At 44.0% G+C, this 26,697-nt stretch overlaps 1 protein-coding gene across 4 annotated transcripts; it reads right to left on the bottom strand.

Annotated features, from left to right (window-relative positions):
* Positions 1-5,244: 5,244 nt before the first annotated feature.
* On the bottom strand, positions 5,245-26,637 carry LOC309591337 (MOB-like protein phocein). 4 transcript variants are annotated; one of them, XM_082313536.1, is made up of 9 exons: positions 26,290-26,637; positions 24,164-24,328; positions 13,809-13,871; positions 13,189-13,289; positions 11,572-11,614; positions 11,223-11,309; positions 9,505-9,584; positions 8,562-8,673; positions 5,245-7,609 (listed from the first exon to the last, which is right to left on the bottom strand). In XM_082313536.1, exons 1-9 carry the CDS (start codon positions 26,290-26,292, stop codon positions 7,478-7,480), a joined length of 786 nt encoding a protein of 261 aa, XP_082169662.1. In that variant the 5' UTR covers positions 26,293-26,637; the 3' UTR covers positions 5,245-7,477. The 4 variants fall into 4 exon arrangements, with proteins under 4 accessions (XP_082169662.1, XP_082169659.1, XP_082169660.1 ...); XM_082313533.1 differs by lacking the exons at positions 24,164-24,328; positions 26,290-26,637 and adding an exon at positions 16,083-16,254; XM_082313534.1 differs by lacking the exons at positions 24,164-24,328; positions 26,290-26,637 and adding an exon at positions 15,047-15,795.
* Between the last annotated feature and the right edge of the window lie 60 nt (positions 26,638-26,697).

The following is a 26,697-nucleotide window of genomic DNA, read 5'->3' as shown; positions in this document are numbered from 1 at the left end:
AAGTCTTACACTAGAGTGTTAATAATTTAAGCTACATTCAGACCTGGTATGTACAGAAAACCTCTGGAGGCTGTAGGCAGACACTTGCTCCTGTAATATAGTTTCACCTATGCAGGTTTTACCAGGGTTCCTTGTACATCTAAGCAAAAAGCTATCCAAGCATACAGCTTGTACAATGATGTATTCATAATTTACTCATGAGTGGAAATTAAGAACCACTCGCCCTCTGAAGGATAACTTGCGGTCTATGAAAAAGTAGTTTGAGAAACTCACTGTGAAGCATTGACAGTAAGGGGCACAATGATGCTGATAACACATAGGAGGAAGAAGCAGGCTAAACTTAGTAGGCAAGATTAGATGATAGACTATATACAAATATGCTGATGTATATATAAAAAATTTCTCAGCTAAATGTATCTCGCATCTGGGTAAAGTGTATTCAACTGCATCAAATACCAGAAGGAATGTTCAGAGGAAAGGATGAAGCTGCTGCGCTCCCATCCTCAGCGTGGGGAGGAGCTGCTTGCGCTAAGGGAGGGTAACACTGGCGGGGCTCTGTGGGGAGAGGCATGAACAGGAATTATTTTTATGCTGCTGTCTAGAAATTACATTTTACGCAGGAGAAGCCAAATGAAAACGCATCTCCAAAAGATAGATGTGTTCATAACTAAAAGTTGCATTTTTCAGTTGGTTTTAGAAGCAAAAACTATAAATGCTCATCACACTTAAGCTAATGGAAATTAATTTGGTCAAAATGAGAAACCGGAACAGAACTGAGCAAATGTATTCACAACACTTCTCTCAAAGTTTGTAGTATAGCACACACATCACCCAGGGATTTTGATACCTGTCTGTGTGTGTTGTACTGCAAACACTGAAAGAAATATTGTGAACACATTTAACTGCACCACCCCACTCCCCTGGCGTGGTATCCCACCCGCTGCCGTGGGACTCTCCCTGTCCATGGTGGTAGATGCTGGCACTAAATGCAGTGGGCAAATTAATGCAGTGACAGGAACACCGATAATTTGACTCCAAACGAGCACCCCAGAGATGACCAGGATGGTGGGAGTCAGACCACGATCTCTGTGGCAGGGAGGTGTGCAGAAGGAACACTGGCAGAAGCTGCTTATTTCAATGAACAAACAGTAATTCATGAAAGAAAAAAAGTTACACTTGCTATGAGAAGCAGAAGTAGTACAAAGCCTTAGTGCTATTTCAATTTATTTTTACAAGGGCCGGGGAGGGGAACCCTTTCTACTTGCATGATTGTCATCATGGGAGCTTGAAATGATGATTGCTTTGGAGCTGCTTCCCAATATCATTATGAAATTGTTGTAGGCAGGCTTGTTTATTTCTCACTTTGAAAGAGCAACTCCAACAACTGTTTGCAGCAGGTTTGGGTTTGGTTTGGTTTTTTTTTTTTGTTTTTTTTTTTCAAAAAAAAAATTCCACAGCCCTGGAGCTGGAGACATGCCTTCAACTTCTGTTTCCTATTGCACGTTGTTGAAAAGGGCAGCTTCTATTTTCTCACTTGAATTTCTTAAGAAAAATGCTGGCAGGCTGGCAAAATAGTTCTGAACTTGACTGTTCAAGAGCCAAATACATGCCAGTAGGGCAGGAGGACTGTGCACACCACTGGGAGCAGGAGTACCTGTGATAGTAGGCACGGTAAGAAACCCATTCTTGCCAAGGCTTTTCTCCCTGCTTTCCCACCAGCATCTCAAGGTGACAGATGCGGGGCACGAACCTCGCATTCATTCCCTGTCTGGGGGCATCACGCGGAGGAGGATGGCCCCGCTCACGGGGAGAGCGCTGGGCTGGGCCTTCCCCGCACAGCCTGACCCAGCCAGTCAGCAGCAGGGATCTCCTCCGTGGTGCGTAGAGGTGGGAAAAAAATTATGAAATTACACGTTACATCTGTCTCTGGCAGAAAGCCAAGTAACTCTAGCATATTAAAAATGGGGCAACAGCTGGTCTTGTGCAACTTGGAATATGTTGCTCTACTTCTAAAAGTATTTTTCACGAGTTATCCAAAACTCTCGTGCGTGTATGTAATTTTAACTACTGGTGGTTCTCCATGCAAGTCAAACCTGTAAAAGCAGCAAAAATCGGTCAAAAAACCTAGGAATTCTGAATGTTCCAAGTTAAAGCTTTTAAAGTATATCAAAGAAATTACTGAACTTTCATAAAGCAGTATCCCTGCTTAGGATGGTTAACAGTAGTGAATCCTAAAACAAAACTGAACTAAAACTATTTATATAACAAGTTACAATGTACAAAGTAGTAAACTGAATGCAGTTAATCTTTCTAGAATACATTTATTGGATAAAAAAATCATTTAACTGAGATCTTTTCATATCAGCTGTTGAGAATGCAGAAAATTCAAATAAATTAGTATTTTTTAAAAAGAACCTTTCCCCTTACAATTAATGGGATGTACACAAGGGAGACTCTGTTTTGGAACAAGGGTAGAAATTGAGCGTGCTCTGGATGTCCACAGGTACACTGTAGAACATCCCCGCTTTTAGCAAGAAAGCCTTTTCTTAAAGTGAGATAAAGCCGTATTCCTTTTCAGTAGCCCACAGTTCTAACTGTGCTTTAGTCCTTGCTCTTGAATCTCACAGGTGTTGACTGTGCTGCGAGCCTCGGCGAACGTCTTTCTAGTCTTTTTACTTCAGTGTATATATGCTACATTGCCTCCTCTGAACCCGCTCAGCAATTCCCATATAGTTAAGGACACCTGTTTTTATTTTAATGCCGTTTGTCTCACAGTATGTAAAGTTTCCCCTGCTGTAGAAACATTAATCTAGTTTGTTTTCCTAGCTCTCTATTGTCTTTCACCTCACAGGTCTACATTTAGGCTCTGTGTTGGAAAAAAAATATATAATTCTTCACCTCGGGGGTGAAAAAGTCAACCTGACAGGAGCCAAGACAGAGATCTGTAAAGTGAGTAGCATGGAGAGGGTAGCAAAGGAATAAATTCTTCAGCGTTCTTTTTTTGATACAAGAACTCAAGGGAATCATGAAGTGGTAAGTGGCAGGTTTGAAACAAATCGAGGTACCTGTTCAGCTAACTCTAGAACTCCTTACTGCAGGGGGCTGTGTATGAAACAGGTGACTGTATTAAAAGGTGACTGAAAAATTCCTGAAAGGGGGGGGGGGGGGGGAAATCACCCTATTCTCTCCAAAAGTTACGGAAGCAGAAGCTGTTGGAGACTGTGGAAGCTGGTCTGACTGACAGCATGCTTATCCTGTTCTTCAGATTATTGTAAGCACCAGTGCTTCATCCCTGGTGGGCGCGTAGCTGAGAGCGTTCCCCTGCTGCAAGGCTTGCTTTCAAAAATCAGGGAGAGTAAGTTGCTTGCTCAGCCCGTGTGAAGACTCTGTGCAGGAATTCTCTGACTTCATGCACGAGTTGAAGGACACAAAATAAACCACCAGTCTTCCTAGGGCGTGGATGCCGAAACAGAAATAACTGAAAACGCTTCTAAAACAAATGATGGAAAACCTTTTATTTCTTTCTTTGTAGTTAAAAATTCTGAAAGCCAACTATATCTTACTTGGAAAAGTGAAGAGGGAAGGGTGCATTTTGGGTATAGGGAATTCTAATTTAAGCTGCTTGGTTCATCACCTGGTCTTACACAGGCTAGAGCATTAAGGTATGCCTTTCTTAGTGTTGTGACCAGCACTGTCCATTAGTTAAACTAAGTTTGTAAATCAGAAGAGCTGTCAGAAAGAGTAACTCTGGCGAGATTTTTGTTTTTTGTATGCTCCTATTTTACATATATGTATGTACAAATACTGTTCAGTTTTCATTTTAGCAGAATGTATTTTACATACTCACTTTTTATTGAAAGAATTGCAAAACAAACTTAAAGCATGGATGCATTCTCTGACAAAAAAAAGTAAGTACACTTATTTATTCAATAACAGGGTTTCCATTAGGAGCCTGTGTGTCTGTACTGTAACAGAAAAGCCCCTTACCTGTCTGTGACAACAGAAATGCCCTGCAGCTGTTAAAAAGAACAGAGAGAGAAGGCAACCCATGCTGTTCAGGAACCTCTGCAAAACACTGTTTATACTGTCTGATTCTTAAATTGTTTGCGGAGGAAATGCTTTTCCAGTGTTTACAAGCAGGGAGAAACTATCCACTGGGGGGGAATAAAAACAACCCACAACTTTGTGCTCATAATTGTCAGAACAGTTTACTTACCTACCTGGTCAACTGCAGTGAACTGCTGCTTCACTTTGTGTTTCTGGTCTGTAAAATACACTTCTTTTTGTAAAGCTACGATCTTTTCTATATTTCTGATAGGAAGCTTCTCACCATTAAAAGCACTTACCAAATCGGCTACCAGTTTCTGTATTATGTTTGCCTCACGCTGACCTTAAATGGGTTCATCAAGGTGTACCTTTCCTCAAGCCAGAACTACTTCTCTGCAGTCTCGCCTGTACGCCCGTACAGCTCACAAGGCAAAGCTTGTTAGACTTACGGCCGCCTAGTAAAAGCTGACTCGGTTCTCCTTGTCCTCCGTCTATTAATCTTTTGAAGGTAAAAAGTGCGGGTTGGTGTCTTGACAATTCCCTACGGCTTAATTCAGAGAATAGCATTAGTTAGGATTTAGACTTTTCCAAGCCAAATTCCTGCATCAGAATTTCGACAACTGGTGTGAATTAAAGTGAACATTTCCGACTCCAGGTAAGCGTAACTTGAAAGAGAGAGAGTGGTTTCGAGGCACTGGTGTGGTGATGCCTTCTGATCTGTTTAAGCAGATAAACTTTGACATCTGAGAGAATTAAAAAGGAAAGTGGCAAAATCACCGTGGCTGAGTTGTTGCAAGACATGCTCAGCCAAACCTAAGGAAAAACCTCAGTGACTAAGGAGAAAGTCATTTGAAAGCTATCCTTTGCTTACAGTACACCCTTGCATCTGTGACGTGCTGTCATCCTGCGCTTATTTTGGTATCTGAAAGGGCCTCTTCTAGCTCTCCCCTACTTTTTCATTGTAGAACCATCATTTTCTGATTTGAGAGATGTATAAACTTGATGTCTGACTTCAAGATGCTAATGAGTATTGTATTTTTCTACTTTTGAAAGAAGAAATACAACTTCGCTTCAGCACACCTTGCAGCAGAGATGGGAGAGCACCCAGCTTTCTCTTGGAAGCACTCAGTTGCCTGCATTCTTGGATGACGTGAAAAATGAGAATCACTTACCAAAATATAGCGGTATGGATAAAGAAACAGTTTAATTTTATCCTTTTTTTTTTTTTACAATATAATTCAAAGACAGTCTTGATTTCCCTATTATGTAGAGTCTAAATTAAACCTGTTAATATTTATTAGACAAATCAATGGTTTGCTTAGGCTAACTGACGTTTTATGGTACCATTCAGGCACATGTGTGTACACAGTACTCATGTAAACAATAGCAAGGGAAAATACAAGCAGTGTTTCACTTAGGCCTTATATAAAATCAGCTCGGTATAGCAAGTCAACTTTACAGTGCAACTCTGAATGAGAATAAACAGGATTCAAACTTCCCGAGTTTTGTTTTGAAGTGAAACTTAAAGCATAAGAGGAAGAAAAGAGGTTTAAAATTTTAATGCAGTCCTGAGCACCACATCATCATCTTCAGTTTTGTAGAGGAAATGTAATTAGCAACACCAGTTCCGTGTTTTTGCCTGTCTCGGTCACCATGGCCAAAATAAGCATGCAGGGTGACTGTACAACGGCAGACTGTAACAAAACTAAATACGTTTTACTACCTCCGGAATACAGTCGTCCTACCTGCAGTACAAACTTCAAGGTATCTGTCAAAAATCAGGTAACCTGGTCTATACGACGCAAGTTATAGCTAAGTGTATAGACAGCAACTACAGCTATGTTCACTCGGACAACATCTCATGCAATTACCCTGCTGACAATTAAATAACAATGATAAACATGAGACACAAAGAGCTCCTGAAGAATACAGCTGTTGAAGTACTTAAGCTTAGTCCCTCTATTTTCTCATTGTTTAAATTCCCTTTACATCCAGGTGGTACAGTTTCTTGAGGTGTGCTTGATTCATATAAAGAAAAATAGAATTTAAGGCATGTTTAGTATATTATGAAAAAAGACTTAATAAAATAGGTGGACTCCCTTCTTTCCAAGTAAGTACAACTTAGAAAACAAAGTGTAGATTACAGGAACTAGCTGCGTTAGCCTGTTCCGACCTGCTTAAAGAAATAAAAAGAGGGCCCCTGGCAACCTCGGGGAGAAACGACGAGCTAACTTCTTAACAGCTAAGCAAAATTCATTTAACATAAGAACACTGCTAGTGCTTTTAGACCCTGCGTTCATGTACGCTTAGCAGTATGTCTGCTATAGCCATCTCTCAAACATTTAATTCTATCGCTCTAGACATAACGCAATTAAGCAGCACTCATGGAAATTGTCAGTTATTGCAAATCTGCAAACACAACTTGAAATAAACCTCTGATAGGGAACAGAAGCATGAATCCAAATCTTTCTGACAAATAATATAATTCAGGTGAATGAAGAAAAAGAAAATATGATTAATTCTTGCGAAGAATCAGGTTCGGTATTTCAAGTACTTAGAATGTTTTTTACTAGGAATACAAGCAAAGACTGTGCTAGTGTGTTATGTAGTGTAACGTGAATATTTATGTGAGGTATAATCTGTAAGCAGTTGCCATAAATACGCACAGGTATAAGCCATTGACTTCTCTGCCACAGTTACTCTTTAGAGAAGTTGTGGACTGGAGAACAGAAGTCTGCCTTAACAGGTCAGAACCTGTCCCCTGCTGTGCACAAACCTCCACTGTTAACAAAAAAACAAGTCCAGGAAGTACATTAAGTGTGTATCAAGAATATATATGTTCAATAGCATAGTGAAATTATCCTTTTGGTATTAGTAATACTATAGATCCTATTAGTATTTGGATATACACATACAGGAATATGCACATCCAGAAAGTAAATCTTCAAAGCCATCTTAAAAAAATAAAAGCTAAATTGGGAATAAGCTACATTGCAAGAAGCTTCCTGCAGAATTATATATTTAAGGTGAAAATCTTTGAATTAAGACTTAGTATAGCTACTGCATTAAAAAATGGCTTGCTCTGAAATCTTAATCTCACTTTTTTCCCCACCCAATCAGACACATCTTCAGGATTGTGATTCAATGATTGTTTAGCAGCAATTTTAGAGAACTGTAAATTCTTTTATTAACAGGCATTATAAACAGATACTACTACTTTTATTTAAAAACCATGGGTGCCACATTGATGAATATACAGCTCATGAATAACTTAAAGTATTTCCCATATTAAAAGGCAATGCACACAGCATACAAAAGTATACTAAACAAAGCTATGAGGATACGTGATTGAAGTGTCTAAAATGATATATACAGTACATAATTAATGTTCTCTTTATATTCAGTACAGGCTTCTGTACTGCCATTCCCATCATGCCTCACTCTCCCCTGACACTGAATTCTGCACTTCTTCTTCCAAAATGGGTACAATCAGGTTATCCTTGGACATCAGATTATACTTCATCACAAATTTAGTGAACCGGTGACACAAGAAAGTTTTGTTCTGGAGATGAAAAAAAGGGGAAAAAACAATATATACAGAAGGAATATTTTAAACAATTGAGGAGAACATACTAAAAAAAAAAACCCTCCTTATATATAATTGCCTCATTAGATTTACAAGTCTTAGAAAGAAGTAGTAATGCTCAAATGGTAAATGTATATTACTTTTAAATCTTTCCTTTAGTGCTTGCTTATAGTTACTGCAATTAACAAAAAGCCCTACTGGGGTTCAGGCTTAAGTCACAGCTCAATTCAATAGCACTTAGGCAAGAATATATTCAAATATCAATGTAGCCCTGATCCACTCTCCAAAAGAGGATTTTAAGGTATTGTGAAACTCCTCCTATGTACGCTACCCCCCACAGAACAGGGCACAACCATTCCATAGCTGTTCCAGCCACCTTAAGTGGGATTTGACAAAGCGTTCCTTTTACATCCAGCTGTGCCCCTTGTCTCCTTTCTATCTATTAATTTCTGTTTTTCCATTTAAAAAGTTGGAAGTTTACTGGAGGTGCACAAGCTGCCACCAGTTACTGTTTCTTTCTTTGCAGTTTTACAATCATAATTCCTTAACTGTTGGGTAACGTAAACAAACAGCAAACGCATATACATAAGCAGTACTAACTATATCAAGTGCTTGAATACATTCAGGAATCTTTAAAACAAGATGAATTTGAGTTGTTTGTACAAAAACTCTCAAATTCTGACCTTTTATCCAAATTAAGGGAAACCATAACTGGGTAAACTAATGATATAAATTAGTTTTCATTTTTATATATGTATGTAGGTATAACAGCATTTCAGTTCTTATAAAACTGTAATCTACTATAATCAAGACTTCACTTGAATGCAGATCTTCTGGTAGGATTAAAAGAAAACATGTAATACAATTACATCACAGCTATAACTTCAGTAAATGCCCTTCTTTCAAGATGTAATTTGGAATGACTTACTTCATATTCATCAAATATCTGCCGGTGATGAAAATAAGCATGTGAAAATATTCTGTAAATCCTTCGGCACACTGATCCTAATTTGGCTACAGAGGATTCCTTTATGCTAACCCTGCAAGCACCAGGAGAAAGGTTAAAACAGGTCTCCCGAAATGACTACCAAGATACGTGTTGAGATGAATTCTGATTTTTAAACCATACTGTATAATTGCGTATGAAATTTAGACTTAAGTGTTGCAGGTATCTGTGTCTGCAATTGCTTATTTTTGCAAGGAAGAGAAAAACGTTAGTGCATATTCCACATTTTAAAATTGTACTCTGACTACAAAAACAGTTTTGCCTGTAGTTAAACATCATCAGTTATTCTGGCAAGGGCTGGATTTCTGGTTTCTAGCATTGATGGGCAAAGGGAAAAAGCCTTCCAGTTGTGCCTCCTTGCCAACACCGGATTCCGAGAGAAGCACAATTTTGACTTCTCCAGAGAGGTTTCCCTGACCCAACGCGTGGGCTGCCCATTCAATACACTCGGTCTCTGTCTTCTGTGGTCACTGATGTCCCACAGCAGATTGGCGTTGGCTTCTGGAGGTTTTCTGTGGCGCAGTGTCGAAGTCCTTTGAGTCACTGCATCTCTCTAAAGGCCACCCTGTTCTTTAGGTTGGCACTACTCCAACAGAAGCCCCGTAACACCAACAGACATCAGTAAAACAGTTTCCACCTAAAAAGCACCCGTCAGCTCCAGTAAACGGCAAACTATTTGAATAGGCAGAATTCTTCCTTGGCTTAAGTGACAATAGCTCTACCAACAAGTGACACATCCTGCAGGATTTCTGATCCGTTCAGTAGTAGTTCACGAAAAAAGCGTTACGCATTTCCACGTGCTTTCTAAGTGTTTAGGTGCCACCTCCCTCCCTCTCTCCCTCCTCCCAAAAGAAAGCGTTTTTACCTGCTGGGGAAATATTTATTGCTATTCAGAAGACATGCAGCTCCGTCAAGTGTGTGTCTGGTGTAGTCTATAGCAGGACACTACAAAAATAGACAGTGAGTGAGCAGGTGTATGAGTGCTTGCATGACATCATTGTCATATAACTTCTTTAAAGAAAACCATTTTAATTATGTTTCCTGATGCTTTTAACTTCACTGGTCATTTTTATTCCCAGAAGTTTCACACAGCTTCTCTGAAGGTCTAACTACATTTCCTCCTTAAGTGAGCCATTTCTTTTCTCTGTTTCACTGCCCATATAAATTATTTCAAGAAAAAAGTTACTATGGAAATGCGATTATGCACATGAGTAGTGAATTTTATTGCATCTCCTTACGTAAAGCTGTAGAATAAGACTATATACTGGAAGCACGCTGACAGGAAAGATGATCATTACCTCACAGTTCATTTGTTTCCCACAAAGTCAAGTTGCCAGACTCTTTCTTTTACAGCCTAAATTAACACCTTATCAAAAAACCCAACCAAAAAAAAAAAAAAACAAACCCAAACCTGCACCTAAGTATATCAATGCTTTTTACCTTGGCAAAGAAAACCAAAATCATTAGTGTCGCTAAGCGTATAACAAGCCAAGCCCTGGCTCTGCAATCAAGTACATGTAGAGGAGAAGGAAGAAAGTAAAGATGAACTGAGACAGGCTGAGGGCGGGAATATCTGTCCTTTTTGCCATTCCCCAATTTCAGGAAGAAGACTTCTCAGTTACACATTTTTGTCAGCAGTTCAAGATTGCATGACCCACTATCTGACCATTAGTTGACAGCTATTATTGACACGGAAAATGGTAGATGAATGATGCGTGTTCAGAGATAAAAAGCAGCCTGAAGTTCTCCAGTCTAGCTGAATAAAACAGGCATACTGCATGCCAATATACTGAGCGGTGATGAGGGTTAAAGGAGGGAGTGGGAAAGAAGCTGGCCTTCAGAGCTAAATCAAGGCACCTCAGGAAATGAAAAACAAACAAACAGAAAGCTTACAGGACAAAAAGGATAAGGTTAAGAAGAACCAATACCTTATTCTGGAAGGTGAAATACAAAGATAAATCTGACAGACTGCACTATCACCGTAACCAATAGCAACAGAGAAAGACCTTCTGAAGGAAGAAGAAAAAAAAAAAAAAAGGGTATCAAGTGGTTCAACAGGGGATCTGAACAAAGTTCAAAGTAATTGGACACTCAGGTAGACAAGCTACTGCCATGCTGATAACCCACTTGACGTGAAATATTTTTATGAGTCCACTACCTTTTAGGAGTAACTTACCTAAGAATGTGCACGTGCAATCACTTGCAGAGCGTCAGGCTTATATGCCTACTGCTACGGATGGAGGCCAAAGTTTGAAGAGGACAGCCTATTCTCAGCATGTACTCTTCTTTCAATTGAACAAAGACCTTTTTCCATTGAGTTTCAGGCTGTCTCAGCACAAATTAAGAGAGAAAAGAGGGGAATGTGCGAAGTCTCTAATAGTGTGGTAAAAAGAGGCTCCTTCCTACCTCATCCCATTCTTTAGTAAACCACTACAGAATGGGAACGAAGGAAACCTCAAGTGATAACCCACATAAGCTCTCGGTTTGACTAAGAAGCCAGCTGTAATAGTCTCCCCATGAACATATGAACTGTGAAAGAAAGTCCTACATCAATGTGGTCAGTTTTCCAAAATACATCCGTACCTCTTTGGGAGTTTTATGAGCTGCACAAAGAAAAATCCATTGTTCAGTTGCTGTCATCTGAGTACATGTGTCTGGGTGACATTCGCTCTGTTAAAACAATTGTTCAGTTATGAAAACCACCCAACAGCAAAAAGGAGCCGATCTTTTCAAATCACTTTCTTGCCCTGTCCCCCACCAAAAAGGGTCATTTGCCAGAAATCTTTAAACTCTAAAAAAAAATCTTACCTGAAACCACTGCTTAAGCCTATGTATACAAATTTAGATGAAGAAAGCTCTACAAACTCTGCATCTTACAATACAAAAAAGCCTCCTCCCTGATACAATATAAAAATATCAAGAAAATAATTACCTGAAGCTTGACAGCTAGTCCATTGAGCTCAAGGCAGAATTGTCTAAAAAAATTTGAACACAACAGCATCAAAATCAACAATTTGTTCTCCCACTAGACACATCTAACACAAACCAAGATTATACACTCTGATCTTCACAGATCTCTTAACGTTTGTGGAAATGATTCTTGTAAAGTGGAAAAAATAACATTAGAACATGAAAAAAAATTGTACTTAAAGAATACCACCAAATAATTTCAGCTGATGTCACACCTAAAAGGCAACAGGCTAGGAATTAGCACGCTATAAAAGGACTACAAGTTGAGAGAAACAGAATTCACACCAGCATATTTTTTTTACTCAGCAAAGCAATTTATATTTTTTAATTCTTAGGTGACAGTAAAGGCTGAGCTTAACAAATAGTGTAGTGGGAGTGTTTAAGATACCAACTTTGTTATGGAAGAAAGTGCTATTTCACAAATACAGGTTAAAAAAAAAAAAAAGAATACTTCAAGAAAATAAATTTCTTAAGAGTGTAAGTTTTAAATTCATACAGCTGGATCATTCCATCCTTCTAAGATATACTTCCTCCAGATCAATTAAGTGGCTAAAGTCCCACCACACATCATTAACAGAGTGGGACTTCTAGAAATACTGCTTTCACTAGAATGAACCTGAAAGTGCATTCTTTAAGAGAATTCACCCCTCCATCGTACAAGAAAAATCTGAATAAATTTTCCAAAAGTGACAAGTATTTAGTGACAAGTCACTTCTATGAATCTGGAATCATTTTCAGCGTATGTGAAAGGACAGAGGAAATTCTTAAAATGTGTCTTTTGCAATTGTATCCATTGACTTTTTCCTCTTTTGAGGATTCCCCGCATCTATTCGAACTATTGTAGACCAGAGGAGAGAAAAAGAAAATGGGAGGCAAAAAGTCAGGATATATAAATCTAGGAGTAGCTTAGAACTATTCTTATTCCTGAAAGTGTATTTGATAAGAAAAAAATCAGGACACGAGGATACTGAAGTGATGCCAGGAAAAAAGCATGAATACATATGTATTAACAGGGTGTAAACCTACACTACAACTGAAAAATACTTTCAGGCACAAACTACCTAGGCTGAATGTATTTTTTTATACTGCATAAAACAAACCGAGAGAAGGACAGAAAGTTTTAAGTTTCTTTACAACCAGAAAAAGAACTGTAAGATATGGGTACTCTTGCTTTCCCAGCTAAAGCCTATTTTCCTGCAAGGTCCAGAAGAAGCACTGGGAGCATCTGGAAATCACATTCCCAGTTAGTGGAGATAAAGAACTGTTGATACTAGGAGAAAGGGCTATGGAAATTCATTACTATATTTTCATATTCAAAACATGCTAGTACAACTTTTGAAGTGAGGTACAAACATTTTCTTAAAAAACATGAAAAACACTAGATCAGAGCGCATCATAAATCTTTAGAAAGAACAAGAAATTCAGAAAATAATACCAAAGTATAAAAATATTTAATAGTAGACATATCAAGTTTCATTTAAGTTACTTTTGATCTGTCCTACTGAAAAAGACTCACTACCACCATCAATGAACAAAACTTAGAATCAGGACACTATGTTGACAAAAGATGGATTCTTACCTTAAATGTTCGTACTTCCATACACCTTCATCCTGGCCTTCAGGAGGTTCAAGGATCTTATCAATGTTGGAACAGTCTGCCCTTATGTTTTGCTGAATATACTAGGAGAGGGGGAAAAAAATAAATCTGGATCTTGTTGTAATCATAGTAAGACAGTATATTTAGGACGTTACATCTGTGGGGGATTTACTTACTTTTTCTCTTTATTTATGAAGTGACTGATGGACTAAATAGTTAAAGAGTAGATGGGCAGGGTAAGAAAATTGGTATTAAAAAATGCCAGATCTGAAAAATGCCTTTCCTCAATTAGAAAAGGTAAAACAATGGGTAAATTTTACAGCTTTTTTACAACATCCTTCTCAAAAGAAAAGAACCCCGCACGAAACCCCACCATTTTCATAAATCTGATTTGTTTAAACCAGACATGGGAATCCTAGTTATTTCTGCATACACAATTAATAATTACAATTTTTTAATATACGTAGGGTGCTTATGAGATTCATTCCTGTGCAGCAACATTCTAAGCAGATAAATAGCATGCCCTGTTCCCTGTTTTTTTACGAAGATACAAAAGCTGGGAAACTGAACTCATTAACAACATTTCACCTAAGTAAGAGTACCTGCTGAACAGCTAATGTACTATCCATTTCTTCAAAGGATTCATCAGGCCAATTGTAGAAATCCTGTTAAAAAAACAAAAAAAGTTTAAACCAATTTAACAAAAATAGAAGGGGAGGAAGAAAAGTGCACAACCTACAATAAGCCTGAACATGCAGGAAAATAGATGCAGAGGTAGTTTATACAATTCCAGGAAGCTACATCTTAACAGAAGCAGCACACAATCTTGGCAAGAACAGGGTGAAACGGGACTTATGCTCCTAATGTCACAATAATAGAACATCTTGAAATCAAAGTTCTGTGTAACTCGGCATACTATAAACATCGTCTCTCCCCCACATCTTGCTGTAACACCTCTATAGCCTGTACTTTTTAAATGAAATATTTGCAGACAGTGCCCATTTTACACATAAGAATGGGGGAGAAAAGAGGCCTGTAGAGAATAGCATTATTCAATTATTATTAAACTAAAAATCCCAGTACATTCTAGTAATAACACACCACTGAAAACATCTTCCCTAAACTGAGATAATATAACGCAGTGTTGGTCTAACGTGGTACTACATTCTCTTGGTCTGGTCAGTATGCTGCCTAACTTCACGGTTACCAGCTCCGCTCACCCATGGTGTTTAGTATTGTTAATGACAAAACCCTCCTGAAGTTTCACCTCAGATCCAGCTGTACCACGGTGTTATGCAGCAATTCACATCTGTTGCAACTGTGACAGTCCCAGGCATGTGCATTCCTTACTTTGCATTTTTCACATCTAAAATTTAGTGCTACTCCCTCTTATTATCCAGAGATACTGCACATCAGCCTCCCATAGCCATCTTAGCAGATGCAATGACTCACTGAAAATGTTCCAACTGTAAAGCTTAGCAATCTGTTCTTGAGAGAATACAGGCATCTCCAGAGAAAGGAGTGAATATCCCATGTTGAAATATCATTAACTAATTGTATTTACATACTGAATAGCTATACCACAGCGTGATCCAAAATTAAAACTTAAATACAGCCACAAAAAAAAAAAAAATCATATGATTGCATCACTATACACAAAATTCTTCAACCTACATGAACGTTATAGCATACTTTATAGTATTTGACCAAATCTAGGTCTATGTCCAGCTTACTGTTTTTTCAGAATACCCCAGGTTTATCAAACAGAAGGCACACGTTCCATTTCCTTCATAAACATGTATAGAATGAACTGATTTACAGGGTTGTGTAATAATTTTACCTGTGTACGTTACGACAAAGGGTAGAAGGAGAAGAGAGATGCATTTGCATATGACATTGTGTCATATACTGCTCCATTTCTGACCATGAGCTCTCCTCACAAAAAGAGGGTGAAAAAGTCTTGCGTAAAGGCCTCACAGAAGATTACGCCTCTGAAATAATCTAAAAAATGTAGCTTAGGTGTTTGAGATGTACCTTTTCAAGATGACCTTGAAAGCCCAGAACTAAATCAATTTCATTTGGCTTAAGAGACGCGACCTGGGAGCAGCCCAGGTGCAGTGTGAGAGGAGGGCAGGTTACGCAAGGGAAGGACGGCTGCTCTCTCCAGAGGAGCAGGCCAGGCATCCTCCACCTGACGCCGCAGAACTCCCAGCCGAGGCCTACTTGTGAGATCACACCGTCATCTCGCTCAGCTGATTATGCATTTCGTATTCCAGCAGCAGCAGGAATACACCGACACGTATGAGAAACACAGCCCTGCGCCTGCAGAAAGCCTAAGCTCTAGGAAGCGGCGCTCTGCCTCGGCCAATTCCCGGTTATTTCACAAGCGCTGGCCAACGCCGCCGGTGTCCCCGGCGCGGGGCGCCCACCGCCGCGAACGGCCACCGCGCTCCGGGACGCGGCTCGACCCGGCAGCGAAGGGCTTGCGCTCCCGCACCGGAGCCTGGAAACCCCAGGGAAGCCCGGCGCTCGCCCTGCCGGGAAGCCGAGGGGCTGCCGGTGCCGCAGCGACCTTTCTCCCCGGGCCCGGCAGAGAGGCGCCCCGTGGGGAAGGCAGCCGCCGCGGCCCCCGCGGCCGGCTCCCGCCCAGGCCGCGGCCCGGCTGCGGGGAACAAAGCGATCCCGCGGAGCGGGGCCCGCCGCCGCAGCCCGCCCGCCCGCCCCGGCGGCCCGGCGGGCGGCGCTGGGCCCCGCTAGGCCCGGCGAGACCCGCGGCGACGCCCCGCCGTCCAGCCGGGCCCGGCGCCTCGGCGGCGGCGCTGCCCGTCCCCGCCCGCCAGCCGGCGGCGGGCCGCGCGGCGGCGGCGGCGCCTCACCTGGGCCTTGGTACCCGGCCTGTTCCGCCTCAGCACTGCCGTCCCCTCCGCCATGACCATAGTGACAGCGGCGCCAGGACCCGGATGCGGCAGCGCCGGGCGGGGCGGCGGGCGAGGGGGAGGAACGGGCGCTGCGGCTGCCGCGGCCGCCGGCGGAGGGAGGGAGGGAGCCTCGGCCGGAACAGCCGCGGGCGAGCAACGGCGGGGAGCGGGAACAGCCGCGGGGCGGGGCGGGGCGGCGCGCGGGGGCGCCGCTTCTCGCGAGAGGAGCCGGGAGGCGGCGAGCGGCGCTTCCCGCCCCCGGCGCGGGCGGGCGGCCCTGAGGGGCGGCGGGGGCGGGGGGCGCGTCCCGGCCCCTCCCCTTCCCTCCCCTTCCCTCCCCCCCCGCCCTCTCCCCCCCGCCGCCGCTGCGGTACGTCCTGCTCCTGCTCCTGCTCCTGCTCCTGCTCCTGGCCGCGGCGGGGCGCGGAAGAGCCGTTCCCCGGGCGGGCCGCGGGCGCTGCCTGGCGGCTGGGGTCTCTCTGTGGGGCAGCGCCGGGCGGGCACCCGCGGGTTGCCCGGGGAGCTGCTTCGGAAGCAGAGCTTTCCTGTGAGCCCTACGTTCGTGTGTGAGGGACGGCGCCCCCCCCCACACACACCCACCCACCCACCCCCCCCCCGCCCGGGAGACGGCGGCGGTTGTAACGGTGGGCCCTGCCGCTTTCTGTCCAGGTCGCTCGGTGCCTGCCCGAGGACGCTGCGCGGTGCTTGAGGCCGGTTTCATGGCGGCAGGGCTGCAGGGGTGAGCAGAGTTGTTGGTTTTGTGAGACGAAGCCTCCAGCGATTAACGAGATGAGGGGTTGTTGAGGAAATGCGTTCCTCGGATTTCGTCCCGTTTCGTCAGCGCCCCTCTGTCAGCATCCGGCGGCGCGTGCCCTCCCCCGGAGCCTGTCCTCGCCTGCTCTGCACCAGCCTCTGCGCAACACAACCCAGCCGGTGAAACCCGGTACGGTATAGACCGTAAGGATGTGCATTTGTAAAAGTATTTCAAGTCCTATGTTAAAGATACATAGTTGTCAATGCTAAAAATAATGAATAAAAAAAAAAAAAAACAGTGATCTGGGGCAAAACACTTCAAACAAAGTAGGTACGAAGCCTTTCTAGGCCTTCAAAGGCAGGATTGACGGGTTTGTGAGTTTGGTGTGCAGAGGTCACAGACTGCCGTGCTAATGGAAAACAGAGTTAGCTTGGGTTTCAAGGTTTACTAAGCCGGGTGTTAGATGTGTTGACTGTATTTGGGGAGAAAAAACATGAAAAAGGCACTGTTGCCTTATAGTTGGCTGATAAATCGGTCCCTGTAACAAGCACGGAGACATTTTGGAAGACTAGAGTGGCTCATATTATTTCTGTAGGATAAGCAAGAAGAAAATTATTTGGAAGCTGCTCTGTTTCTAGGGAATAGATGGTGGGAAGGAGTACAGAATAGGTAAGTAAGGGTGAATTGCTTCTGTCCGTGAGCAGGAATGATGAGGCAACAAGGCAGAGATGAGGTACCTCCCCTTATACAATCAGTAAATAGATGGGTGCAGTCGTGTGTTGTCTCCTGAAAAGCGGAGAACGCTGGTACCCGATGCTGCCCCTACTTCCACTGCATGACAGTGAATGCTAGGTGTGGTTTCTCCCCACACACTCCATTCCTTTCCTCTAAATGACATGTGCTTCCCCATGTTAAAACCTCTTCCTTCTGTCCAATGAGAGTTAGAGTACGTGAAACTTTTCTGGATTGAAAACACTGAAAAATCTCTATTTAGGTTTTCCCATCAGAAAGCAAAGTGCATTTTGAATACTGATTCTGCTTGGGCAGTGCCGTGGCCAGGATCCTGCCTTGTCCTGGCGGCCAGGTTCGAGCTGAAAGCCAGACAGCGTGCGAGCGATGCGAAATGGGTAACGGGGTCACCTCCCGCCGGGGTGCGCGCACCCAGCTAACCAGCCGTCCCCACTGAGGGCAAGGGCAGCTCCCTTCACGTTACACTGTAACGCAGAGGTGGCATTCCTGACTTGAGGCGCCCCAGTTCAGTTTGCGTTAGTTACTTTTTTACTCCTGGTCAGCATTCCTGCCCCAGAGATGTTAGCTATTTGAGGCACAGGGTGAAACTCGGTGCTCCCCAGCAGATTGTGTAAGAAACCATGAAAAGGTTAATAACACTGGGAGAAGGTAATGCATTAGAATGAAGGGTACAAATGTCCTATACCTCATTAGATCAGCTGTAATCCAACATTATTTTTTATGAGATTGATATTATAATTAGCCAGTGCCAAAATAAAAGCAGTTCTAGCTGTTTAAATCCCTTAAAGTTCAGCAGCTTGTTTGGTTTGGGGTTTGTTTGGTGTTTTTTTTCCTATCATCATTTTCAAGGTTTGGCTGATATCTAAAGCACAGAAGAGCCGGGTATTTGACATTTCCATTTGTCCCTGACTTTCATTTCATGGACATCTTGCTTCTAAAATGCAAATAAATCTGGCTGTGAAGAAGTACCTCTCAGAGAGAAATGCATAGCTGTTAGTTCAATCTGCAACTGGCTCACGGTTTTGCAGACAAAGGAAAGAAATCTGCAGTGTTTCTTAATGAGGATATTAAAGTCTGTAAGTCTCTTGTGTTGCCCCTTGATAATTAACCCTGTATTCCTGGAAGCTCCTCATTATTTTTGTTTTATCGGATATCAAGTTGTTTTTAAACAAAATCTGATCAACAGTAGTTTCACTTTTTGGTTTTCACCAGGTCCTCATTGCCTCATGACCTTCAAGATTGAAAAATGGAATATTTGGCCAAAATCTTACGGACTGTTCCTGTGCTGTTAGGGACCTGGCCTTCCTTTCTTCTCTACTAGTGTGTAAAAATTTGATCCTTTTCTTACTATGCCAGGATGACATAACCAGGATGATAAAGGTTTTCTGAAAACGGTATAGTTGCTGCTAATGGAAGCTGTTCTGAAACGTTAAGAACAGAAAGTAGCAAAAGTAGACGGCGTCCTCCCTGTTTCCTTATGATTCAGGCAGCCTGAGGAAAGGCTGGGAAGGGCTGTATCCCCCAAAAGAGCAGGTAGGGCAATACATAACATTTTTGCCAAGATTGGAGCTTTGAAACAGTCTAGAAAACAGTGGAATGAAGGCGGCTAAATTCCTACAGGAACGACACAGCAAAGAAAGAGCGTTTGTGATTGATTCTGTCCTCCCCTGTGGCACCTGGGGGTTATAGAATTTGGCGTGCAGTCGTCGACCAAAAAGCAGTAACAGCAGATGGATCACCTTGGCTACGGGATAGTGACCTTGTCCTTGCTTGCAGTGATAGCCTCAAGGTGCAAGAATAAAGTGTTCTCTGTCTGTCGATCCATCAGACACTCAAGCGTGTCCTCCATTTGATTAGGCCTAGGAATGCTTTTTTTTTTCCCCCCACATCCACAAATTACTTGTTCCCATGAAAGCTGTTTTCATGAAACCGTGACTTTTGTTTTTAATCAGTTATGTAAACACTAGTAGATCGCGCCATGCTAAATATTTTATTAAATAAGCATGATATCAAGCCGCTGCAAATCTGCTGGGGCTGGAGGTAGGGTCAGGGGGAAGAGAGGCTTGCGTGGTGCGCGCTTGGCAACGCTGCAGCGCGAGTTCAGCGGGACCCTGCTGGGGAGCGGGCCGGTGCCGCGGCGCTGCCTGGGCTGGGGGGCGAGGGAAGGTAGCGGGAGTAGCACGGGGGTACGCACCACCTCTGGGCCGCCCGCCCTCAGATTGCACCCCCGCAGAGCGCAGCTGCTCCTCACAAACAAGAACTGTAAACATTGTGAAATCACTTGCGGCGAGCGGGGCCCCTAGGTAAAGCCTGTCTCTAAAAGGTATTACCGAAAGGCAGGCTGAAACGTTAGGCCTAAACACTTCTCTGTTGGGAGTTGCTTCCAACTGCATCTTTTTCTCGTCGAGATGTCATCTAGTTTCCATAAGGGAAGTAGTTTGTGAATATGTTAAATACCTTCCCTTCTTTGGTATGCGACTACACCAGAATACCTACCTTATCGTGGCAGATAAAGGCACGCTTGCCCTAGTGGAAGATAATGCTTCTCAACGAGTTTGTGTTTCGTTACACAATAAATTGTCTTTTAAGGTACCTGTAGTGGGGTAGTCTTAAGTTTCAGCTGTAACGCGTGCTGCCGTAACTACTAAAGTAAAACTGCCATAGGGCAGATTTCAAGAAATAGGCCTTTTATGCTAAAACTTTTTTTTTTTATTATTTTTTTTTTTTCTTTTTACTTAGCATTGTCCCTTTTGGTACGTATTTCAGTTCGGTGGGAGTTTAACCACGGGAATGGTGTAACGTTTGCCTACAGCTCCAAAGCAGGTAGGTGGTGGGCAGCCAACAGGCAGCCGTGGGGAGCAGAGGCCGTCACAGGCAAGGCGATGGTCAAACGCAGCTCCTAACGGCACAGCTGGGCGGTAACTGGCATCAAGGTAAAAAAGTGGCTCCAGCTCACCCCTGCGCCCAAGTTCAGCTGTGGGGAGGAGGGACCCGAAACTGCCCTGGCGGAAAATACAGCGTGTTTCAGAGCGTCAGAGCTGAAGTCCCCCACTGCAGCTACCCAAGTTCTGAAAAATATTTCTCGTTAGTCCTTTCCCGTTATCTCCAGAAGAAAATAAGGCTCATAGCACAGCCAGCAATGTTGACTTTGAACAGCTTGAATGTAATGAGAAAGAAGTACCATTTAACCACTGCTATTGAAGTTTTAGTAGCAACAACCGTCAGTACAGATTTACGTCACGGAAGACGACGTCAAAGCGTTTTAAGGCAGCGTACGTCCTCAGACTGCAGTAGGCCGACATGCAGGTACCAGCTCCGAAGGCGACGTTAGGAACACGCTGTATCAAGCGCAGATTTGCGTACTCCTCTGTGAATAACCTTGAATCCTTTTCCAAGGCAAGAGGGGGTGGTTAAAATACGCAAACTTGTTGCTTCAGCATGACTTAAGTAAATGTCTTGCTATTTAAGAATGTTGCATTAAGGATAAAGGAAATACAATTTGTCACATCAGCTCTTTACTAAGTTACGGGAAAGCTGGAGATCTGGCCTGAGATGAGGTAGTCACCAGTAAAGAAATTTGCTTTAAGATCAGCATCAGCCCCAGTTCTTCTGGAGGGAAGTTATTTGTTTTCTATTGGCAAAATTCAGTGAGAGAGATGTAAGAAAAAACATTATAATTCTTATCTCCTTCGTCTATGAACTGGATGATTTTGTTCTGGCACAGGCGTGACTGGTACCAGGCTGCTTGTAGCCTGCTGTGGGACAGGGTGGTTTGTGCGCATTCATCTTCCCCTGTACCAGCGTCCGAGCCATCGCCAAGGATTGCTCCTGCCTGGCTAAGACAGGAGGAGTTAAAAAAACACGTAATCTTAAGACAAAGTTCAATGTGCAAGGGAGCTAGCTGCAAGTCCCCTTCCTCACTGCGCCTGTGTGATAACCATTTTCAACTCATCTCCCAACTTCATACAAGTTTAGGGAAAATAAAGTATTACTACAGTTGGATTGTCGTTTCGGAGAGATTAGTTCATTACACAATCGAGACTCAGTTTCACTGAGCAATAGCAGAAACCGAGACAAAAGCAGAATCGTTTTAGAAGTTTATTGTAAAGACCTTTACAATCTCGGTACAGAAATAAGGATATAAAATGATGTCGTTTGGAATAATTAAGGCTGGTTGGTGGTCATCTGAATGTCACCGTTCAATGGAACTCAAGCAAGAGCAACTGATTTCTGACTGTACATATTTTTATTTGCGTTCCATCATTACAGTGAGATCACAAGTTATTTCAGAGACTCAGTGCCTGCTTATTATAAAATAAAGGACATTATTTACATGATGAAAGAAAAATTTCAGCATTTTAGTGGAATGGATGACTGATACTGCAACAAGCTTAGTCCACGTATTTCCCAAGAATGTCACCATCTCTGAACAAGTAGTAGTCCTGCAAAGAAAAGAAACATTAGTACCTGTCGTGTCAGTTGTTTTGCAAATACGGCCTTGTTCTGCAGTCAGGCCTACCGCAGTCACAAAGTACATAAAAGTGAACTAACCAACACCAGCTCTGCCTCTTGACTTCTCAAAGAGATTTTTTTTTTTTGTGTTCATGGGATGCTCTTTGGGAAAGCTACCGAGTTACTATTTTTAGTAGGAGGAAGTGCAAGAACTGTTAGAAGACAATCCTGCAAGCGTTCCCTGTCAAAAGCAAGGACACCCCCAGTAATTTCAAAGCCTTTTAGGGTTCCCTCTACTGTCTGCTTGGCACACGGAGCCGCTTCGTCCACCCAGCAAAGGTCAGGCCAGAGGTTTCTTTGGTTACTTCCTTTTAAGCAGGGGTGGGAGCAGCAGGTCCTACAGGTACCAGCAGCTGGCTGGATTCAGCTGCTGCCACTACAACACCAACGACTGCGTTTCTTGCCCTATGAAGTAACTACAGTATTCATCACTGGCAGTGTAACGTTTTGGGAAACGAGCTTAATTTGCATTCTCAAAGTTGGGAAACCTACCTTGTCTTCTAGTACAATCTTAGTACCGCCATATTCTGGTAGCAAAACCTTTTCACCAACTTTTACGCTCACTGGCTGAATCTCACCATTCTGAAAGAAAGAAGAAATCCTTAGTTTTCCACAATATAGGCAGATGTAATAGAATTCCCCCAAACTACAATGATCCATCCACATGTAAAACGGGCAGGAAATCACAACAACTCTGTATTTTCGTTGTGCGGTGAAACCACAGTATACGGGTTTCCTAGGAAAAGCACACCAATCAATTCTCAAGCACTGGAGTCCTGCAACATTTAGGCAGTAGAACTGCAGTGATTTTCTGAATATAATTAATTTTCATTTAGCTTTGAGTGTAAATACAACTGTGAGGTCTTAGCTTGATGTACTGAATAGGACTTCACTTAAAGGAAAAAAACACCCAAGAAACCTGAGAAATGAAGTGACAGACCAGGAAACCCCCTTCTAAAACACAGGGAGAAAGTCAGTTTCCGTGGTCTATAGGCAAGGCTAATTTCTCCAAGTGCCAGTTAAAAGTACCTTCCCATCTTTGTTACTTTGATCAACTTGTCACTGCTGCTGGCAAATCAGTTGTTTAGAAACACCTGATAAATTTTTGTATTATAAATAAAATATTAGCACCGTTTCACAATATAAAGCTTTAAAGATCAGATACTGATACAAACCAGCATGGTATGTACAGAGAGACTCATAGTAAAGAAAAAGTCTGAGTCAACATGCCCAAGTTGAAATTTAACCTGTTTTCCACTACTGCTACTAACTGAATGCTACGAGGGGGGGGAACGAACCCTTCTGATGCTGAAGCCTGTAGCCATTGTCATTTTTTGTGAAGACTATCTTTTTTATGACCCCAGATGCGTATTCAACACGCAAAATTAACAAAAAAATTATTTAACACTTATTTCTTTTGATTCCCGATTTTCTTTTGTCCAGTAAGCCTAATCGTTATGGACAATGATATTTGCACAGCACAAGACAGTGAATGCCACTTTTTGGGATTCCACCCTGCTCACAAGTCACAGAAATTCGGGCACATAATAATTTTAAGAAAGGCGGCTGCCGGTCCTTCAAGGTTTTGGCTGAGAAGTGATGAAACAAGATATCCCCCAGAACACTGTTTACATGTTTAAAACTAAAAAAACTCCAACCAAAACCACAAACAAAATGCAAAAAAACAACCAAACAAAAAAAACCAAAACCCACCAAAACCCACACCACTACTGTTTAAAGCTGCTTATAATAAAAATCAATTAAAAATATTGATTTTTAAAAGGCAAGTATTTTCCATTTTACAGATGATGAAAGGAATGCTGGAATTCAAGGTCAGAGCCAATCAAAGAACTTGAGATTGCTACCTCCTCTGTGAATCTGTACTTCCAACTTCAGCCATCGCCACCACCCATTTTTGTGAGCTATCGCTGCATTTACACTGCAACCATTTCTGGCGGTAATATTCCAACTACCACCACACCATTACTAATGCTACCCAAACGTCATGCCTCAGGGTATTTACCTTTCCTCTGGCTCCCGATCCAACTGCAACTACTGTTGCTTGTAGCACCTTCCCTTGAGCTTTTTCTGGAATCATGATGCCTCCTTTGGTTACTGTCTCAGCCGCACATCGTTCAACCAGAACACGATCAAAGAGGGGAAGAAATTTCCTAAATGCTTTTCCTGCCTGTGGAAGTAATTGTACATTGTAACAAGAAGAACATTAACAACAAAGTTGCAATTTAAGAGAGTTTTAAAAACAAAAGTGATTTCTCTTTTGAGAGAAATGAATAGTTTAAGAAAACGGCTGAGCATTTATTTTTAATAGTAGCAAACGCATGCTGCCTTTGATTGCATCAGAAATTGCTAAAGCCACAGATGCTGGGCAGTCCTGAGAGGTCAGCCGTAGGAAGATGTACCCCAGCTGGTGGAATCAACCACCACCGGATGGAGCAGCCGCCTCCTCTGGCTGAAAAGTTCTGCAGGCTTGTAATCCCCTTAGTTACTGTAGTTTGGTGAGCGTAATTATTGATTATATGCAATATATCCGCTCAGTTCACAACCAGATTTGATGACGATTAAGGATGTCTTGGGACAGTTGCATTTTTATTTGTGTAGCGGTGTGTTTTATAGTAAAGAACCAAAAGCCTCACCAGGGACCCCACATCGGTCTTTTTCAGGTCCTTTCAGACCTTAGCATTTCACGTAAATAGTAAATTTCACAGCCTCCAAAGTGTGAAGTCTGAGGCAAGAGTGCTGTCACTCGTATTGACATCTACAAATAGACTGCAACTTTACAAGAAACTTCAGGCTTAAGCCCCTAAAAATATGAAGGTAGGCATACTTCTACCTTGACTGCTTCAATACCTGCCTCTGCTTAAACAGGGTTAGGGTGGGGTTTTTGTTCGTATTTTTTTCTGTGTGTGGTTTGGGGTTTTTTTGCAGCTATGTACTGCTACTTGGCTGCATCTCAGAACAGCAGTCTAACTCCTGCGTACTAGGCAAATACAAGCGCTGAATCCCAACAAGCAGGGGTCAGGAAGAAGGAACTTGCTTTCATTTAGAAATAAAGATATGGCGACTTGCCAAGCCACACGGAGATAGTGCTCCAGTGGACAGGTACCCAGAGCCCGCGCTCGTAGAAAGAACTAGAAACAAGGGCCGGGCATCCACGCGCCCTTTACTGACACTCATCGATATACACACACACTCCAAAATTGGGAGAAAACAAAATTACAAAAGACAGTACGTGAAAGATGTGCATCCCCCCAACTAATGCTAGTACCGCAATGATGAAAAACGAAGGGAAAAGGCTGCCAACTGTGCTCGTTTTCATTCTGCGAAGATAACATCTCTGATGCTCTTTTTTAAGAGATGTTCTGCCTTTAACAGAAATCAGCAGCCAGACTTACAACCACGAGCGTTTTACACTAAGTTTTAAGAAATGCTAATTCCTCACCTTAGCAGGATCCTAAGAATAAAGTACCCCTGCGAGACAAGGGCAGCTCTGCCCTTACCCAATTCCCACTCAAGCTAAGATCTCTATAAAAAAAGCTTATGAAGTACAGAGAACGAGGGGTCAAGCGCGCAGCCGGACAGGTTTACCCGCAGGCCCGGCCTGCTAGCGGGGGCTCCCGCGGCCGCGGAAGGGCGCAGCCGAAGCGCCCGGGCAGCCGCAGGCAGCCCCTGCGGACACCCCCGCCGCGCCCGGGCCCGCAGCCTCCGCGCTTGCCGGCGTGACCGTTCCTACCCCAAGGACTGCGTGACCTTGCGCCGCTACCGGACGGCCGCCGGCACCCCCGAGGGAGCGGCCCGCTGCTAACGCCCGGCGGGGCCGCCCAGCGCCCGCGGGCGAGGGCCCCTCGCTCCCCTCCCTCCCTCCCTGCCTCCCGCGGCCCAGCCCGGCCCCGCCGCACGACAGGGGCCGCCGCTGCCGGCCTCCGGCCGCCTGAGGGAACGCCCGCGCGCGGCGGCGCGGCCGCGGGCTGCCCGGGGACCCCCGGCGGCGGCGGCGGCGGGCAGGCGGGCCGGCCAGCGGGCCCCGCGGGGACCAGCCTGCCCCCCGCGCCGCTGCGGCACGCTGCGCGGAGCCGGGCGGCGAAGGGCGCGGCGGAGGCGGCGTGCGGGGCGCGGGCGGCGGGCACTCACCATGACGGCCGCTACGCTCCCCGCCACCGAGTGACCGGGCCGCCGCAGGCGCACGTGAGAAAGGTCACCGCCTGCGCGCGCACGCGCGCCCGGCGCCCCGCCCCGGGGCGGAGCCCGTCCGCCCGCCCCGGCCCCGGTCAGCTTTAATTCCGCCGCTTATTTTTCGCCCCCGGGGCTGGGTCCCGGTCCCGGCGGCGGCCGGCACCCCGGCGGCGGCGCGAACGCCACCACTCAGCGCCCGCCGGCCCCTGGGGTCAGAGACCCGCCCGGAAGTGAGGTCAGTTCAACTTTGACCTTCGGCGAGCATGAGCGTTCCAGAAGGTTCTGGAATTGGGGGGCCCCGGAACCTGAGTGGCTCACGCCGGGGCTCGCCGCGCATGCGCGCAGCGCGGCGGGCGCCCCAGCCCT

This window comes from Platalea leucorodia, assembly GCF_965183815.1.
Source record: "Platalea leucorodia genome assembly, chromosome: 5".
Taxonomy (NCBI): Eukaryota; Metazoa; Chordata; class Aves; order Pelecaniformes; family Threskiornithidae; genus Platalea; species Platalea leucorodia.
The sequence above is the reverse complement of the archived record's forward strand: the minus strand, read 5'-3'. Positions and strand labels throughout refer to the sequence as shown.

Excerpts from the sequence above, each read along its gene's own strand:
- LOC309591337 (XM_082313536.1), bottom strand. Across the intron at positions 9,585-11,222 it reads CTCATAAAACTCCCAAAGAG|TGTCCTGCTATAGACTACAC; the intron begins GTACGGATGTAT and ends CTATTTTTGTAG. Across the intron at positions 7,610-8,561 it reads AGATATTTGATGAATATGAA|AACAAAACTTTCTTGTGTCA; the intron begins GTAAGTCATTCC and ends TTTCATCTCCAG.